Genomic DNA, 20026 nt, shown 5'->3' with positions numbered 1-20026 from the left:
CTATGTAACTTTAAAGAATATACTTAAACCTCTGTTGCTTTTGGTCAGCATTTGACTTTGTGGGTTCTTGAACCCTCTGTTTTGTGGAATGAGGTCATTGGTGCCTAGGCCTTATCCCATCTTTTTTCTCTCTTCCACTTTCCAGATTTTCTCAGCTGCATTTTTAATTTTATTTTTATTTTTTAAAGATTGACCTTTTGGGGGGAGAGGGTAACCCCTCTCTAAATTACAGCACACATAGAGATTTGTTTAACCTTGACCACAATCAGGATATAGTATGGTTTCATCACCCAAAAAACTCTCTGCTCTTACCCTTTTGTAGTCGCACCCTCTCCTGTGCCTAACCCCTTATCAGCCTGTGATCTGTTCTCTGTCACTATAGCTTTGCCTTTTCCAGAACATCTTATAAACATACATCTTGTAATCATACAGTGTGTGATTTTACGAACCTAGCTTCTTCACTTAGCATAGTGCATTTGAGATTATCCATATTGTGTATATCAAGGGTTCTTCCTTTTTAGTTCCTTTTTATTTTTCCATTGCTGGGTAGTATTTTGAAGTTTAAATCAAGGGGCACCTGAGTGGCTCAGTTGGTTAAGTGTCCAACTTTTGGTTTTGGCTCAGGTCATGATCTCAGGGTGGTGAGATCCAGCACCATGTCTGGCTCCACGCTCAGCGGAGAGTCTGCTTAAGATTCTCTCTTTCCCTCTCCCTCTGCCCTTCCCCCGACTTGTGCTCTAAATCATTCATTCATTCATTCATTCATTACATCTCTAAAAAATTAAGTTTAAATCCATTCACCCACTGAAGGACATTTGGGATGTTCTTAATTCTTGGCGATTATGAATAAAGCTGGTCTAAACATTTGTGTACAAGTTTTCTGAATGAACAAAAGTCTTTATTTCTCTTGGGGAAATCCCCAGGAGTAAGGATCATATGTTAAGGGTATGTTTAACTTTATATGAAACTGCCAGACTGCTTGCTAAAGCGGTTACACTACTGCACAATCCCATCAACAGTTTGTGAGAGTTCCAGTTGCTCTTCATTCTTGTCAGCACATGCAACTGTCAGGGTTTGGTTTTGTTCTGTTCCATGTAGCCATTTCTAACAAGTGTGAGGAAGTATCGCATCATGCTTTTAATCTGTATTTCCCTAATGACTAACAATATTGAACATCTTTTCATGTTTTTATTTGCCTTCTCTATATCTTCCTTCATAAGATAGAAGTCATCCCCCCCCCCTTTTTTTAACTGGGGTTTTTATTTTCTTACTGTTAAGTTTCGAGAATTCTTTAGATACTGGATACAAGTCCTCTGTTGCAGAGGCAATTTGAAAATATTTTGTCCCAAACCATAGCTTGTCTTTTACCCTCTGAACAGTGTCATTCCCAAAACAAGAGTTTTAAATTTTTGATAAAGCCCAATTTGACAATTTTTTTAATGGGTAGTGCTTTTGGTGTCTTGCCTAAGAACTTTTTGTCTACCTCTGGATCACAAGGATTTCTCCTCTGTCTTTTTCTAAAAATGTGGTTGTTTTAGATTTTACATTTAGAGCTATGACCCAGTTTGAATTTATCTATACATAAGATATAAGGCTTAGGTTTGGTTTCATTTTTTTTGCATGTGGATGTTCAGTTGTTCCAGCACTATTTGTTGAAGACTATCCTTTCTCTATTAAATTGCCTTGGCACCTTTGTCAACAATCCATTAAACATATTTGTGTGGGTCTATTTCTGAATTTTCTATTCTATTTCGTTATTCTGTGTATCTAGCCCTTTGCCAGTACCATGTCATCATTGTTACTATAGCTTATAGTAAGTCTGAAAATCATATAATGTGGGTCCTCCAGTTTTTCTTTTGGACCATTGTTTTAGCTATTTTATTTCCTTTGCCTTTCCATATAAATTTTAGAATAAATATGTCTATATTTAAAAATTGTATTGGGTTGTGCTTGCCACTACATTAAATTTATAGATCAACTTGGGGAGAATTGATATCTTTATTGTGTGGAGTTCTCCAGTTCATAAGCACAGTATAATTCTTCATTTCTTTAGGTCTTCTTTATTTCATGAGAATTTCATGGCTTTTAGAATCCATATTCTATACATATTTTGATTACTACATAAGTATTTCATTTGTACTTAAAGCTAGTTTAAGGTATAATGGAGTCTTAAAAATTCTGGTTTCCAATTGCTTATTGTTAGTATGGAGAAACATGATTGATTTTTGTATCTTGACTTTACATTCTATGACCTTGCTAAGTCACTTATTAGTTCTGAAGTTTTTTGCCTATTTGAAGTTTCTACATAGAAAATCATGTTGTCTGTGAATAGAGACAAGTTTATTTATTCCTTTTCAATCTGCCATTTATTTCTTTGTCTTACCTTATTGTACTTGCTAGGATTTCCAATTATGGTGTTGAAGAAAAGTGTTGAAGAAGAGTGATAAGAGGGAATAGCCTTGTTTCATTCTTGATCTTATCATTTTATCGCTGAGTGCAATGTTAGCAATAGTGTTTTTGTTCATGCTCCTTTTCAGGTTAATAAAATTCCCTTCCTTCTGACTTTGATGAGATTTTTTTTTACCATGGATGGATGAATTTTGTGAGATGTTTTTCTGCTTCAATTGATGTGATCATGTGATTTTTTTCTTCTTTAGAAAGTAGGCCTAATATAGTAGTATTAATATAATGGGCTTTAATATGCTAGGCTTTACTGATTGATTTTCCTATATTGACCCAGGCTTGTGTTCTCAGAATAAATCCCACTTAGGTGTAGTTTAGTATTCTTTTTATGTATTACTTGATTCTATCAGCTTCTTCATAGTCAAGGATGATTAACATTTGCCTTCTGTTATGTAACCATAGTTAAGTGTTTCCGATGTCTCTAAAAATGTCTCTAAAATGGAGGTAAGGTAACTTGCCAAAGTTATGCCACTAAGAAATGATGGATCCAGGATCCCATTCAAGGTGAAGGGATTCTGGGATCCTCATTTTTAACTGTAAGGAGGGGCTGTCTCTCCTTGATGGAAGGCTGATGGCTTCCTCCTTGGATGACTCACTCTATTATGACTACTTAGCCATTGGCAAACTGGACTCAGTTGCTTCCTTAAGTGTTAGCCAGAACAGAATAGTAAATTGTAAAACTGACCCTTGAGCCCAGCTTTTCCCACCATACCACACTATCTTCTTGCCAACTGGCCACTGAGGATGCTAAAGCATCCAACACTTCCAGAAGAAGTGGCCCAAGGGAAAACAAAGGACGTGAGCAGCATGGATCACAGAGATATCAGGGAGGGTGTAGACCTGAAGGCCTGAAGGCCAACAAAGGATCCTTTAGTTGCCAGATAGGGCTTTCCACCCTTCATCAGCAGCGCCCAGAACTAGAGTGTGGTCCAGGGTGATGACAGAGTGATAGAGGACGTACACAGAGCACCCAGGTCCAGTACTGTAGGGGCCCACCAGATACATGGGGAAGCAGGTTCTGGAATGGTGAGAGTATCACCAGATCCAGATATAAGATTCTTTTAGTGGACTTGGTAGTATCCAATCCACATCCAGATCCTGCAGCTTCCACTGGCCTCTCCAGGCAAGGGACCTAAGAAAAGAAAGTCTAGATCCATTTATGTTATCATATATAATAGGTATAACACTTTGGGAACATCTTGGGCTTTCTAGAAATTTTGGAATTCCCTCCTCTGGGTTGTTTTTTTGTCACTTTTGTGTCCTTTCATATTTGAGCAGTGTTCAACATCTTCCTCTATTTCAGAGTCAAAAAAGGGAGGCCACCAGCTGAAAACCCTGCATTTTGCCCCGCAGCCAGCAGGGAGGTGTAAAAGGAGAGTAGGGGGCTGACATGTGGAAAGAAAGAGGTGGGCCAGCATGGTTGAGCCACAGGAGGTTCCGTGTTACCTGACGAGGGAGTTTCAGGTACAAGCTGTTTACAGTTGAGGTATCAGCCTCGGAGCTTGGGTTACTCGGCGTAGTTTCCATTTTAAGTGCTTTTAGTTGTCCTCCTGCCAAGACGGCCGCTGGCTCACTAATCGGACTGTTCTCAGAGTCCATCATTCAGCTCCGGCTGTCCTTTCCGGCCTTGGCAGAGGCCTGGCACTTAGCTCCTTGGTCCCCAGCCTTCCTAACAGCAACACCCTCCCTTCCTTTTCCTGACACCCCTTCCCTGCCCCCTCCTTCCTGCTCTGGCTGTCACACTCCTTGTGAAGCAACTACCATGGTCATAGGCCAGAAAATAATCTGACCACCCCCCCCACCCAGCTGCGGGCTGGCCATGTATTCCTGGATTTTTGCCTACACTGTTTGCCTAGGTGTTGTCATGACAAAGAGGCTGTACAGCATGGTGACAGTGGGACCCGGCCTTGCCTGGCCCCACCTTTCCACTCTCCCCTCACTAGCAGTAAACAGCGTGCTTCCCCTCTGTACTTCCTCTGTAAAGTGGACATAAGACTCATAGTCGGTTGGGACGCCTGGGTGGCTCAGCAGTTTAGCTCCACCTTCGGCCCAGGGCGTGATCCTGGAGTCCCGGGGTCGAGTCCCACGTCGGGCTCCCTGCATGGGGCCTGCTTCTCCCTCTGCCTGTGTCTCTGCCTCTCTCTCTCTCTCTCTCTCTCTCTGCCTGTCTCTCATGAATAAATAAATAAAATCTTTAAAAAAAAAAAAAAGACTCATAGCTGGTACCTACATCACAGGGCTGGTTGTTCAAGGGCCCTGGAGAGGAGCTAATACATGCCAAGTACTTAGCACCCATGGATGCCGTCCCATCTCTTTTGTCTTATTGCTGTCATCATTGTCAGCCTTTGCATGTCCCAGCCTCGGTACCTAGATTCCAGAATCACCTTTGTGCATGGTTGAGTGAAAAGAAGGAGCCAGGTCTCAGGGAAAGTTGGTTATTTCAAATGGAAGAAAGGAAGGAATCATAGGTTTCAGCTCAGGTCAAAGAGACAAAGCCTTTAACAGGACCAGTAATGCTGCAGTTGACAGTAGTGTTGTGTCATTAGTTTGCAGATTAATCTGCTGGGACAAGAGCATGTTTCTTTTTGTCTTAAAAAAAAAAAACAGGAAGATAAGAAAACTCAGCCAGTTTTTGAGACACTGTTCAAACTATGTTTTATTTATTAGCAATTCCTAATGCCAAGCCCTTGACTCCTAAGGCTGGCCTTTTTTTTTTTTTTTAACAAGGTTATTCTTTCCAGATCCAGCATAGGTTTTAAAATCAGGTTTTCTCATCGTTTAAATTTTAGTTTTAAAAGCCTGGGAATGTTGGCATCATTGAAAAAAGAGAGAAAGGGCGCTGAGCTGAATTCCCATCTCTAGGGACGGGGTGACCAAAGGTTAAAAAGTGTGAAGACCGCTTGAGGGGCAGTGGCATAACCTGAAAGGCAGCACTTCTCTGCGCACGCTGCATGTTTTGTTGGAGCAGACGTATGTCAGAGATCTAGAGGCTCAGGTTACATGAAGTCCATTTTAATAAAATACTGCTAGGTTGCTCATACAGTTTGAAAAAAAAAAACAGCTGGATATGCTGGTTATTAAAAAGGGAATGGCTTAGCTTTTGCATGTCCAGAATTTCCACACAAAAATAAGGGGGAATGGCAGAGACAAATGATCTCACTTCCAGAGAAATGGTGGTTGGCCTTTTAGCTCTTTTCTAATTCAATCTGGGTGTACCTCAAAGGAGTCTTAAAACGATGGTGATAGGATGCTTTCGTCCAGGGGGAGGCGGGGAGGGAAAGCACCCGGAGTTCAAAACTTGAACTTCTGAGACCAAACATGAGGTGTCCAGATGAAGAGGTTGAACGAGTTCTAGGACAGTGTTCAACAGTCTCCGGAACAGATGTCCACCAGGGTAGCCAGGGCGACGACGTGGACCCCAGATTTCCAGAGTTTCAGGAACTGTCCCTGGGACCCGAAGAGCTTTGCAGGATGTGGCAGGAACTCTGGAGCTGGATATTTTTATATTTGAACCCAAGGATTGTTGGCCTGGCCATGAGGGAAGAGCCAGCCACGGAGCAAGCACTGTGCCATCAGTACTGTTTGGGAATTCAGAGACTCCAGTCTTTGCTGGACCCTCAGGGCAAACTCTGGCAACGCTCTGTCCACAGTGACCTGTGTCACTTTGATTACTGGGTGTGTATCCGGACCTTGGGACTTTCTCTTCTTCTCGCTTATCCTTAACCTCCTGCTCCAACAATGAGATGTTTTGCAGCCACCGTTTGTCACCTATGAATTGTCCCAATTCCAGGAAACCAGTATGCATGGGTAGCAGTTGCAGGATTGTTAGGCAGCACCTCTGTGGGAAATAACACGGTCTTTCAGAATCCAGGCTTTACGTGCAGTCCGTTTGCCTTCATTCGTAAAAGTTTCGACTCCTTTGCAAACGTATTTTATCAGTGTCTTTTTTTCACACAATGTGCAGTGAGATTTTTATTTCGTTCATTGGTAACACAGTTGGATAATTTTGTCACATTCTGCATTCTTTCCCGGGATACAGCAACTTCCTAAGCGATTATTTTTATTTGCGTGCGTATGGTTTACTGCTTATGCTGTAAAGTTTTATGGGTTTTGGCAAATGCATAATAGCAGTTGCCTGTCATCAAAGCATCCTGGGAAGTGTTTCACCGATTGAACCTTCTTGCTCCAAAAAATGCCTGATATGTTTTCCTTGTCTCTAGTTTGGCCTTTTCTAGAATCTCATATGAATGGAATCCTAGAGTAAAGATAAATAAGTAAGTAAGTAAATAAATGGAAAGAACAATGTATAAAAACTTTAATATTTGAAAGACCTGAGTAGCACTGTAGGGAATTACCGTGCACTTTGGAGGATGTGTGTGGATCAAACAAGAGAGACATTGATTTGAGGAAGTTTAAAAGAAAAAAGATTTTGTAAAGTAAACTGTTTTTGATGTAGAGTTTAAAAGAGAAGTAAAAGGTTGGGCAGGTGTGGCAGCGCAGGGGGAGGGTCGGGGAGCATTCCCAGAAAAAGCAGAAGCAAAATTCTTAGTGTTACTAAAAATGATACCATGACCATGAGCACAGGCTTGGAAGTAGAAAAAGAAATATGGGAGAAATCTGGAGCAGTTTTAACTCATCAAAAGGGACAAGATAAGGTCGAAAGTTTCCTTGGGGGAAGAAGTATGGCTAGATTCTTTGATTTGGTGCAGAGTGGAGAGTCATGGAAGCATTTTGAGGAGAGTCAGACAACAGATGCCTTAAATACAGTTATCTGAGGGCAGTCCTGAGGATAGATTGGGATCCTAGCTGTGGAGACCAGTTCAGAGTCTCAGGTCCAAATGATAAATAACAAGGAATGTAGGTTTACCCCGATATCTGGCCGTAGAGTTCTTATGAAACCTTTCTTAAGTCAAAATGTTGTAAATTGAGGAAGCAACTGCCATTAATTTATGTAGAAACACTTTTGAGCAAAATGTAACCTCTTTTAGGCTTTTCTAATACCTTAGAACACGTCTTCTAACAGGTGCACAACATAAATGGAGATAAAGCCCAGGTGCCCACAGACACAGTTCAAAGCTAGGCAGCTTGATGCTAAGATGCTGAGCCTACTTCTAGGCAAGGAGCCTGGTGGCACTGCTCGTGCCGCTCCAGGGCCAGGCTGCTTCTGTAAGGCTCACTGCAAAACAAACACTGAACACTATTTTCACTTTTTGCCTTTTTTTTTTTTTTTTTGCAAAAGCAAAAATCCTTTTCTGATTTCTCGTGTTTAGTAAAAAGAGGTGCAAATGTAGACCCTCTATATGTACATGTATGCAATACGTGTACACACACATATATACATACACACATACATAGATGTACTGCCTGAGAACAGGATCCTCACAGTCTTGCCCGTACTGTATCCCCAACTCCTAATCCAGTGGCACAGAGTCAACACTCAAATCTTATAATTGAGTCATATTAATAACAGGTTTGCTCTACTGATTTCTCTTTGTCCTCCTTTCATGGTCCCTCTCTCTAGCAATTCCTGTGAAATACTTACAAATTCATTTTGCTGTGATACAGACTTTTAAAATAACTATCACAGGAATTTAAAGGTGTGTTTTTGTCCCTGTCCAATCTACTATCCATAAATTGACTGCCTTTATAAATTCATGGCTACGCTATACTTAAAATCTAATCTCTGCCTCTAAAACCCATCCATGGGTCCTGTTTATACACACCTTACATCCCTCCTCCTCCATATTTCTTTATTGCTACTCTTTGTATTCCCAGCCTGTATTCTTCTGTTTTCTTCTGATTATTCCCTACTGAAGTGACTTGAAATCCACATAAAAATCAGAATTCTCAGTATTGCTAAAAATGAGTACCACAAGTACAGCTTTGTATACAGGAGCTCCTAGAAACAGGAGATTCAAAAGCAGTGGAACTGCTTTTATAACATGATGTGGGTAGAAAAATGCTGGCTTTTATAGGTAAACTCAGGGTAGCATGCTAAAATGCAGTTAGGCCCAGTAGACCATATTAATCAGGGCTTTGAATTTTTCATCCCAAGTGAGATGGAAAAACACAGCAAGTTTTGAGCAGAGTGACATGATCTGGGTGGCAGGTGCTCTGCTAATGGTGAACATGTTGCTCTAGGAACAGAAAAGGGCTCTTCACCTGGTCTTCCAGGATCAGAAGTCTTCCTGGAAAATAGCCAAGAGACAAGTGTAAAAAGAGCAGAGAGATTAGCTCAAGCTAAGATCCAGGGGTAAGCTGCAGTATGGAATGCCTGAGAAGTGAGGGTTGGGGGACCTGCACAGTGTGATGGAGATTTGAACTTGCACCTGAGAACAGTGGGGAGCCAGCAGAAAGTTTTATGGTGGGGAGGGACATTATAAGTGACATGTCTCTTATCCAGGGCATTCTGAGAGCTGAGTGGAGGAGGGCAAGAAGACAGGAGGCTTCAAGACCAGGTAGATGGAATCCCAAGGTGACAGTGACCTGTAGAGGGGCGAGCAAGTCTTCTTTTTTTCCCCTCTAGGTTCTTTGGCTGGTCCAATAATTAAATTGCCATAAGACAGGCTAACAGGGGGAAAATTTATTTTGTATGTATAGGAGCTCCTAGAAACAGGAGATTCAAAGAAGTGACCAAAGCAGGCAAATTTTAGACCTTTTAGACAAAGAAACAGTAAGTTTTTAAAGAATGTACAAGACAGTGGCACCTGGGTGGCTCAGTAGGTTAAGCGGCCAACTCCTGATTTACGCTCAGGTCATGATCTCAGGGTGTGAAGCCTGCCTAAGATTCTCTCTCTTCCTCTCCCTCAACCCCACATAGGCATGCATTCCCTTTCTCAAAAAAAAAAAAAAATTGTTTTTAGACATATCAACAAGGCAAAGAAGTTTGGGCTTTGGGTAGTAAATTAGCAAAGAAGTAACAAGGTTTGTTTATACAGCCCGCTAGGCCTTGAATTCCTACTTCTGGAATTAAGAATGTCTCCTCTCCTCCTGGTACAAGGGGGGTACTTTTCACATGGGAAATTTATTTCCCTGCTAACAGAGGACAGAGAATGGTCAGTGTCCTTTATTGGCTGTTTCTTATGTAATTTTAATTCAAAATAAACAATATACCAAAGTGGTATTATTTAGGGGCAGCCTGTGCCGAACCCCCATCACCTGCTCTAAGTCAGCATTGAGGAGTGGAGAAAAGGAGCCAGATTCCGGAGAGATTGCTCAGGAAGAACCAATAGGAGTTTGTGATTGAGTGGCTGTTGAGAATGAGGAGGAGGGAAGGGTCGAGATGGCCTCCAGACACAGGGGCAAGGAGGTAGCTGCCTGCTTACAGTAGCCGGTCACTCCATTCCAGGGGATGGACTTCTCTGAGGGTGTAGAGAATAGGAACAGATGCACCTAGAGCTCCAGTGAAAGGGCCCTAATTCTTTTTTGCCTCCTGTTAAAACACAAAATTCAACCGACTAAACTTATTTCTGGGGGCACCTGGGGGGCTCAGGGTGTGATCCCAGGATCCTGGGATCGAGTCTCGCATCTGGCTCCCTGCATGGAGCCTGCTTCTCCCTGTGCCTATGTCTCAGCCTGTCTCTCTCTCTGCATCTCTCATGAATAAATAAATAAAATCTTTAAAAAATTTTAAAAATAAAGGTAGAAAGCAGGTGTGACAGGGAAGTCATAAAAAAAAGGACTGTTTCAGGCAAGGTGAAGGGCAGAGGGAAGGACAGGGGTCAATCACACAGATTACCTCACTAAGCTGGTGGGGTCGTTCCAGACTGACTGAGTAAAGGTCACATTCCCGGGAGGACCTGAAACTACAATTAAGTCTTGGTTTGCTGTCTTGGGGGCAAGTGGCTCCATTTTGGACCTGTCATGCCATTTTAATCCTCCTGGTAGGGGACGTAGCTCTGTACTGGGCAGCTGTGTCCTCTAAGGAACCTCACAGTCTGTGTGCAGTTGTTCAGGAAACCAGGCTTTAGAAAAGGAGGTTTCAGGGTCCATTCTTTCCGCTGTGGATTCTAATGGCATATCTGCATTTCTGAAAATGAGACCTAACACTGTTAGATTCCCAGTACACCTCATTCTAGAACTTTTTTTTTTTTAAAGATTTTATTTATTTATTCATGAGAGGCACAGAGAGAGGCAGAGATACAGGCAGAGGGAGAAGCAGGCTCCATGCAGGGAGCCCAATGTGGGACTCGATCTTGGGTCTCCAGGATCAGGCCCTGGGCCACAGGCAGGTGCTCAACCGCTGAGCCACCCAGGGATCCCTAGAACAGACTGACTTAAGCACATGGGAGGTTCAGGGAACATTGCATCCATTTTCTCTGAAAATATTTCATGTCTCTCTTTCGGATCCCAGGCCCTCTGTGTTCTCCTCCGTCAAGATGGTGCTGGCAGGGGAGGCAGTGCCATTCAGGCTGTCCTGGGGCTTCAGGTTGGGTCATGAAATCCAAGTACCCTGGCTGCTGAGAGCTGTCTATCCCCAAGTTTGGAAGACAGGAGTGGGCTGAGGGCCAAGGTAATGAGCAGGCTGTGTGCCTGGAAACCTGAGAACTAATTTTAGGTTTAACAGCCACATTGGAGAATGTACCTTTCGGAAGCTGCAAAGCTGAAATTGTACGACGTTGGTAGGGTTTAGATCATCCTTGAGACAAACAACCTGCTAGATTTGGATTAGCCAGCTGGATTTTTTTTTCCCATCAGTGTTTCTCACAGAAATCAGTATGAAATCAGACAGATGCGGGAATGGCATGTAGTGGCCGAGTGACAAACAGCAGGACCTGCATCTCTGGGCTGGACTGCCCTCCCCACCCCCCAACCACACTGAAACCTGATCAGCTCATTAGCTGGGATGACAAAGGGACATGCAGAAGCTTCTAATTTATCAAGATGGGAGAATAGATGCGTCACCACCCTTGGCTCTATTAAAATTGTCAGTTTTTGTCTGTGTGATCTTATTGGTTCACTTCTGCTCGTCAGCCTTTGCACGGCTCAGGATGGGCTAATCTGCATTGCTCTTCTGCTACTTTGCATCTTCTTAGGATCCAAGCTACTCCATTTGGAGCTCACTATGGGGGAATTGAGTCCACAAAAGGTTTGTGTGGAACTCAACAGATTGAGTCACACTCAATAGCAATGTCAAGGAAGAACTAGAACAAATGTAGAAGTAATGTTTTGGATTTCTGTGTGTGTGTGTGTGTGTGTGTGTGTGTGCGTGTGCACAGGGAGTGAGGGAAGCATGTTTGGTGGATATATTTACCACAGGAAAAGTGTCCAGGAGTGGCTTTTTCTCTGTTGATTATGCTTTTAGTGAAGTGGCTAATAACCAGGATGTGCATAGAATAAAAGAACGTTTGGAAATCTCTTTTCTGTGTCCCGTAACCACAGTAACAAGACTTTTTAGGGTTTTGTAAGAAAGCAAGTCATGAGTGAATCGTTAATAAATATTGCAGGTGGAGTAGTTTGTCACTGTGCACTACAGTTTTCAGTGTGCAAATGAATATGTCTTTAGATGTCCTTTTGTACAAAAACCCATTAAGCCTCAGTCTCTAGTGTGACCCTAGGCATGAAGTTTTTCGTTCTTGACCTCACAGGAGAGGATTGAGTGACATCTTATCAATATCAGGGGAGGGAGAGCCCTCTAGTGGAAAGTCATCAGGGCTGACCGTGCAGCAGGGAAGTAAAGTGAGAAGTCAACGGAGTGTTCAGTATAGTCCAGTAAATTGAACTGCAGCACGTAGATGTGATGTGATTCGCCATATCCTCCTGCTGATTTGGAAGGTGTTTATCAACAAATCTGTCCTGTGGATTTGTCAAGAACCTGTTGAAGCCCTTGCTAATTAGGTACTCAAATTAACATTATCCCAAGGACATACAACCTTCTCCATAGCCCTCATCTGAAAAGCTTGGGATGGATGGGCAAGATTGGGCAGTAGGGGATCTGTTTCTGTAGTAAATTAAAGAATCAGGTTAAAATTAGGTGAGATGACCTGCCTCCCACCCCAACAATATTAGCAATAAGGTTTGTTCATGGGTCCAGATTCCTCTTTAAACAGAAGAACACACTGTTCTAACCCTTGCCTTCCTCCAAGGCTATCATCTGAGTTGGACCATGACTATCATTATAATTCACAGTGTGACTTATCTTGTAACTAGGAAGAAAGCTACAAAGCATTCTCTCCCTCCTAATCCCTGACCATGATACATGTCTGAGATTGTAATGCTAGATTTTTGCAAAAATTTGCATACCCTCTTGACTGGGGTCATGATATTTCTGTTGGCCTTTTATTCTTGTCATTAACTACTTATAAATAAAATGAGAGGAGACTTTAGAAATCACAAAACTTTGCAGTTTAAAATGATTTATTGATACATAATAGCATATATAGAGAGACTTTTAAAAAGCATGTTGTGTGAGAAATTCCCTGTTGTATATGTGCATTAATAATGCCTTCTAAAAAACAATAATAATGCCTTCTAAAAAACAATAATAATGCCTTCTAAAAAACATGCATCATTAGGGTTGGAGCCCTTTGCTTATCGCTCTCTTACTGACCATGACCCACGAGCCCCTCTCAAGGGTTCAAAAAGCATGTTTCCAGGCATCAAGAATCCAACTTTGAAACTTATGCCCTTCAAAGCCTGTGGAAGATGCGTTACCAGCGCTGTAGAGTCAGCCGGTGAAAATGCGCTCTCAGCACATTTTCGCTAAGATCACAATTACCCTTGTTTCCAATCTGTGACACTGGAGAGTCTCTGACTGTATAGTCAACAAAGATGAATTGTCCTTTTCTGAACAGGAAACGACTCTAGCAAGGATTTGTAAATCCTGTCTATACTTCAGGACCATCTTAAAGTCTCATATCTGTCTTGCAGCCTGACAAACATGGCCATTTATGAACTCTTGGTGGCCTTGCTCCCTGTGGGACTTATGTCTTGGGCTGCATTATATAGTGGCTTAAATTCCATTCATGTGTGTCCCGTCTCCCTGGCACACACATGTGCCCTTGAAGGCATGGCCAGTGTACCGTATATATCCTGGGTCTAGCCCACTCGTTCCTTCCTCTGGTAAATAGTCACGGGCCTATCTGCAGCCAGGTCCTGTTATACTCTCTGGAAATACATTTGTGAACAAAAGGAACAAGGTCTTTTTTCTGACAGAGTCATGTGGGAGTGGTGAACCTTAAACTCATAACCACAAATGGAAATTTTCCACAAGGAAAGATAAATATAAATTTATGCAAGGTGGTAGAAACTGCGGAGGAAGAAGGAATATGGTACCCTGAGAGAGAACACTGGGGGGCCTTATTTAGACTGGGGGGTCAGAAAAGGAGGAAGTGGTGCTATTTCAGTTGAAAACCAACGACACATGGTATCTCCTATACAGCAGGTGCTAAGAAGTATTTCTGGCTTTGAGAAATGTTTAACCAGGTCTCCGTGCACATGGTATGAACCTTCTGTGTTTCCTCCTGGCTGTGTCTTCCAGTGCAACCCCCCCCCCTTATTTGCCACCAACCTCCATATGTTTTTTTTCTGATGCTCCCTGGTTCATCGAGCCTACAGAGACCCCTGCCATGTCAGCTCAAGCTACAATGGAAGTGTTCAAAAACAAAATTCAACTGAGTAAATTTTAAAGATCTGATTTTATTCAGGGATTCATGAAATCCAGCAGCATCCCATCTAGCAGATAGAAAAGAGCCCCAAGGAGCTGTACAAATTGAAAGACTTTTAAGGGCAGAACGAAGTGGAAGAGACAAGGAAGTTGTCCTAGAAAACAGTAGATTATGATATTATATGTAGTTATAATCAAATGTCTCTTATTCCCTTACAGGTAGGCACAGACACTTCCAGCCTGAGAAAGGCGGACCCCAAAGGTCGGAGTGCGTTGTTGGCTGATATCCAGCAAGGAACTCGCCTACGAAAAGTCACACAGATCAATGACCGCAGTGCCCCACAAATCGAGAGTAAGTGAGCAGCTGGGCCAGGTCTGCTGTAAGTCAAGGGCAGACCACGTGAGGCTCAGCCAGGCCACCCCTGGCTTGCTCAGGGCAAGGGCCCCGCTTGTTACCCAAGTGCACTGCACCTTGGGCCATCGCAGACTTGCACGATGTACAAACCACAAGGGTGAGAGAATCAGAGCTCCCTTTCCAGATCGACAGATGGTTTCTAGGGTATCTTCTACCACTGTTCAAATGCTAAACAAACAAATAAGCAAAAACATGAGGGGATAACTTTTTAAAATTGCAATAAAATACACATAATATAAAATTAGCGTCCGATTCAGTGGCATTTGCGCCTTCACAATGTGGTTGCAACCATCACCTCTGTCTAACTTCAGAACATTTTCATCACTCCAAAAGGAAACCCCACAGCCATTAGGGGTCACTCCCCATTCCTCCCTTCTCCCAGTCCCTGGCAGCTGCTAAATCTATCTTCCAACTCTATGGATTTGCCACTTTGGGATATTCAGGTGAGTGGAACCATACACTATGTGGCCTTTTTGTGACTGGCTCCTTCATTTAGCAAAATGTTTTCCAAGTTCATCCATGCTGTAGTATGTGCCAGGTCTTTGCTCCTTTTTATTGCTGGCTAATATTCCATCACCTGGGTACTCCACTCTGTGTTTATCCACGGTGTGATACCCTCTACAGATCACTTACCCTGCGTCCACCTAGTCCTCAAACTCAATGAGAGAAAAATCAAAGTCTCAACATTAAAGTATGCCAAGGTTTGGTGTTCATGAGGAAAAAAGATGTATTCAGAACTCTCTCGTAGAATCATATGACTGCAGCTTTCTATATACAGAGTACGAGAGGCCCCGTGCTTGGGTCCCATGACCCAGGCTGAGTCCCGAGTCTGCTACTGGGCACATCTGGGAATTTCTCTGAGGTTCAGTCCGCTCATCTACAAAATGTGGGCGGTAATAATATTTTTTGTCAAGATTGCTGAAGGTTGAAATAATCTATGCAGAACAAATTATCAACATCATCTCTTATTATGTCTTCATATAGTTTTCAATGATGCGCATGATGCTAATTCTCAAAGATAGTCCTAAAAATAGAGTAGTATCTAGCATCCATAATTATATAGTAAATACACAAGGATAGATAAATTACCTTAAGAAATATTTTCAAAAATTGCAATAAAAATGAGTTTCCAGCTAAACCCGCTAACTAGTTAAGCCCAATTACCGGATAAGCCCATTTGATTGGAATACTCACTCCCTAATCACTCCACTGGATAGGTAATGTATAGTAATGGTTGGAATCATCTATAAACACATTCATCCACCAGTGGGCACTGTGCCCTGATTCCTCCGTGCAAGTTAGCTTCAGGCTGTGAGCATTTCTTGCTAAGCCAAATGTCTTTTCATTGTATGGAGTTAGTCCATCACACACATCTGGAAGGATGGAATTTGTGACACTTCTCCGCAGGGTCTTACGAGCTTTCTTTTCTATAGAAGAAAAGATGCAGAGAAGGGTGCAGGGCCCAGGGAATAAGAGCTGGGGACACAGAGAAGGAAGAGGCCAAAGCACAAATCATCACAGACCTTCACTTCCTGCTGGCAGCTTTGGGCCAGACTCTGGGGACAAGAAGTTAAAATTACTGACTAAACTAAATCTGTGGGTTTTCTCTGTCTGGTCCTCCCACAATAACAATCGAGTTGAAAATAGGCCCAGTGTGACACCTACAGTGTTTGGGTGTTCTCCCATTTAAAAGGTGCTGTCAATTTCCCCACCGGCATCCGTGGAATGGCAGCATTTAGATCCCTTTGTTTCGGTCCCTTTTCAGGGAGCTCAGCTACGGATGGTCAGTTCTTTGGTAGGTCCAGAGAGAGTAGCAGACAGGCGTGAGCACACGGCTCTGTGGGGTATCCCTGCAGAGGGGTTTGGGAACAATGCCTACTAGAAGGGTAAAGCTGGAATGGGAGAACGGGATGACTGGCCCTGGAGGTGTTGGACCACGGTCCCAGGCTGGGAACGAGCAGCTCAGCTCTGCTCACAAGTCCTCATCTATGTGCCTTTGCTCTACAAAGGTTCTAAAGGAACCAACAAAGAAGGAGGGGGATCTGCAAACTCTCGAGGTGGAAGCACACCGCCAGCCCTGGGAGATCTGTTTGCTGGTGGCTTTCCTGTGTTGAGACCAGCCGGCCAGAGGGATTTGGCAGGTAAGAGAAAATTCAGACTGGCTACCTGGTCTTTCTCTCTTTAACATGTAGAACCAACTGGGCAAGCCTTGTGTGCCCTGAGGATTGTGACATGTTTTTAGTGAAAAGTTTTTTTTTTAATTTTTTTATTTACTTACGATAGTCACAGAGAGAGAGAGAAAGAGAGGCAGAGACATAGGCAGAGGGAGAAGCAGGCTCCATGCACCGGGAGCCCGACATGGGATTCGATCCCGGGTCTCTAGGATTGCGCCCTGGGCCAAAGGCAGGCGCTAAACTGCTGCGCCACCCAGGGATCCCTAGTGAAAAGTTTAAGTGACGTGTTTTTAGTGCAAAGTTGTATGTAGCAGGAGATCATGGATTTGGGAGCATGCACTGGAAGTATTCAAAGCATTGTTCCCAAGGGATCTTGCAAATCATCATCCTGTGTCAATCATCCCATTGTAATAATTGAAGAATGACTTGCCATAGCATGTAGTGTTTAACAATGGTGTGATGGGGGCCCAGACTGCAAAGTATAGACAAAAGATATAAATCACATTAGAAAAACCTTGGTGACACCACTGTAATGTATCAGTCATTGTTATCAGTTAGGTATTGCTGTGTAACAAAATACCCTAAAACTTAGAGACCTTAAACAACCATGTATCTAGCTTACAGTTCTGTGGTTGGCAATTAAGGGTGGTCTCAGCTGGGCTCCCTCTGGTACATACAGCTTGGGTAAGTGGCTTTTGCTAATCTTTTTTTTTAAGATTTTATTTTATTTATTCATGAAAGACAGAGAGAGAGAGAGGCAGACACATAGGCAGAGGGAGAGGGAGAAGCAGGCTCCCTGCAGGGAGCTGGATCTGGGACTCAATCCTAGGACCCGGGGATCATGACCTGAGCCAAAGACAAATGCTTAACCACTGAGCCATCCAGGTGCCCCAGGTCTTTTGCTAATCTTATAGTTCCTATATCTTTGGTGCCTCAGCTGAAATCACTGGCCTGACGGTGTCTAGCCAACTATTTGGGATTGGTTTTCCTGTGGTGGCCAACAGAGAGGACAGAAGTATAGAGATGACAAAAGGATATGAAGTGTCCTAAGGCTTAGTCTTGCAATTGACAGTGTTACTTCCTACTGCATCCTCTTGTCCATAGCAAGCCACAGGGCCAGTCAGAAAACAAAGTTGAGAAAAGAGACTTCACCTCTTGATGAGAGGATCTGCAAAATCATATTTCAGAGATTATGGAATCAGGGATATGTGGATAATCAAGGCCATTTCTGCAGCCAGTCTACTGCAGTCACTTATGTGTTAGTGGGTATCAGATATTTTGAAAGCCTTGCCTTAAAGTTGGGCAAATATATACTTATTGTGTGTAATAGAAGTGTTTTTCCTGTTATTGATCTCTTTAGCCAGCAAGCTGAAATAAACTCCAATGATTTCATTAATCAGGGAATATTAAAAAAAAAAATCAGGGAATATCAAGCCCCAAACATTACTGGTATAGAATTTTCTACCATGTGGCTTTGCTAACCTTTTTAGTGGGCTCTGTGGCTGTACGACATAATGGGGTGCATTTGCTGCTGTCACCTACTGATAAAGTCCAGCAAAGATAAGGGCCCTAGGATGCTTTGAGATCCAGTGTGAACCTTCTCAGAGGCCATTTCATTTCCTCTTTTTTTGCTATGGGTTTGGCACTTTTCAGTGCTGCCTTCTTTTTTGAAATTCCTGAGTGGTATCAAATAAGCATCTTGTGGGATGAAAAACGTCTACTAGTTTCTCCTCACAGAAGTAAAGATGGGAGAAATAGCCCCCAGTCAGTTTTCACAGGGAGCAGCCAAAGGAAGCCAACCATTCCTACCTATCAACAGTAGGATACGAACGTCCGATGCTTGAGCCACCCTGTGAAGACAAGGATTAATATCTGCAGAGGACATGGAAATCCATAGTGTAGTGACTGATGATGCCGTCTACAGGACGGAAACTCAAGGAGGGAGCCAATGAATAGACGCATGGATTGGGTGCCATGTTAGAGTCAGACAGACCATTGGCTCTCCTCTCTCAGAACCCTTCCATCAGCCCCTGGTCATTCAGCCAAAAGGACTTTGGCCTTTGCTACCTCTCTCATGTTGCTGCCCACCACCCTTGACAGCACACACCCTCCCTCCCAGCCACACTGTCCTCTTTGCTGTTCTTGCACACACCAGGCATGTTGCTGCCATCGGGCGCTTGCACTGACTGCTCCCCTGACCGGAAACACTCTTCCTCAGGTGTCCATGTGGCTCATTCTCTCCCTTCCTTCAGGTCTCTGCTCAGATGGCACCTGATCAACCTATCAGTGAGGCTTTATTCATCAATTCATATAAATTGTCAGCTCCACCCCCTTAGCCCATAGCCCCTCTACCTTGATTTAGTTTTCTTGTATTACTTGTCACCATCTGACGTATTATATTTACTGGTTTATTTGTTTATTTCTGTCTTCTCTCTCTAAAGTAAGCTCTGTGAAGACAAGAACTATGTTTTTTTTTCACTGCCTGAAAAATGCCTGAGGCATAGTAGGTGCTCAGTAAGTATTTGTTGAATGGAATGTAAGTGGGTAGCATGGTTACTTAGAGCCATTAGGCCCAGAAAACACAAAAGCCTAGTGCTCACAGTACCTTTGGCAACCCGTTAAAATGTTTGGGTATCTTTTTAAATCAGAAAAAAATAAAAAAAACAAAAAAACATGAACCTTTAGAGTCAAAGATTATATTTGTCATTGTAGCAATGCACCCATAAAATGTCTTCAAAAGTCATAATGTGGCCCTGGCTTAGAGCTCTGAAGGGGTGATCATTGAAATAAGATGGAGGACACCTGGGTGGCTCAGTGGTTGAGCATCTGCCTGCAGCTCAGGTCATGAGCCCAGGTCCTGGAATTAAGTCTCACATCAGGCTCCCTCCTCAGCAGGGAGCCTGCTTCTCTACTCTCCCTCCCCTTCCTCCTCTGCCCCTCCCCCAGTTCAGAATTCTCTCCCTCTCTGTCTCTCTCTCTCAAATAAATAAATAAAATCTTTTTAAAAATTAAAAACTAAAAAAAAAAAAAAAAAGCTAGGATGAGTAAACACCCCTGAGTTGGGGTTCTATGGAATATGTAATGAGACTTCCATACAGTCTAAGGTCTTCTGGAAACATACACAGATTGAAGGAAGAAGACGTATTTCCTCTTTTGATAACCCCCAGGCTCTTGGTGTGCTCAAGCTGGGCTTTCCTCACCTGCTTTATGTCTCCTTTTGTGTTTCTGTTTGGATTTAGGGTGAATCCAATGATTCAGGAGGAGGTGAATGAAGCCTCTCCTTCATTCCCTTGGCTCCCTCTGCTGGCCCCATGCTACCTGGGTTCCTGGCCTGCACTTAACACTGTTAGTTCCTCTGCCCCGTGGGTC

General features: G+C 43.1%; 1 protein-coding gene across 3 annotated transcripts in view; it reads left to right on the top strand.

The window, feature by feature from the left end:
- WIPF3 (WAS/WASL interacting protein family member 3) overlaps nucleotides 1-20026 on the top strand; it is an 83577-nt gene that overhangs the window by 43412 nt on the left and 20139 nt on the right. For all 3 annotated transcript variants that reach the window (XM_072783621.1, XM_072783622.1, XM_072783623.1), the window contains exons 3-4: nucleotides 14288-14420; nucleotides 16493-16624. In XM_072783621.1, the coding sequence (XP_072639722.1) occupies nucleotides 14288-14420; nucleotides 16493-16624 (265 nt within the window). The remainder of the gene's footprint in view (nucleotides 1-14287; nucleotides 14421-16492; nucleotides 16625-20026) is intronic.

The sequence above is a fragment of the Canis lupus genome, chromosome 18, assembly GCF_048164855.1.
Source record: "Canis lupus baileyi chromosome 18, mCanLup2.hap1, whole genome shotgun sequence".
Taxonomy (NCBI): Eukaryota; Metazoa; Chordata; class Mammalia; order Carnivora; family Canidae; genus Canis; species Canis lupus.
Note: the sequence above shows the minus strand (reverse complement) of the source record. Positions and strands in the feature narration are given on the sequence as shown.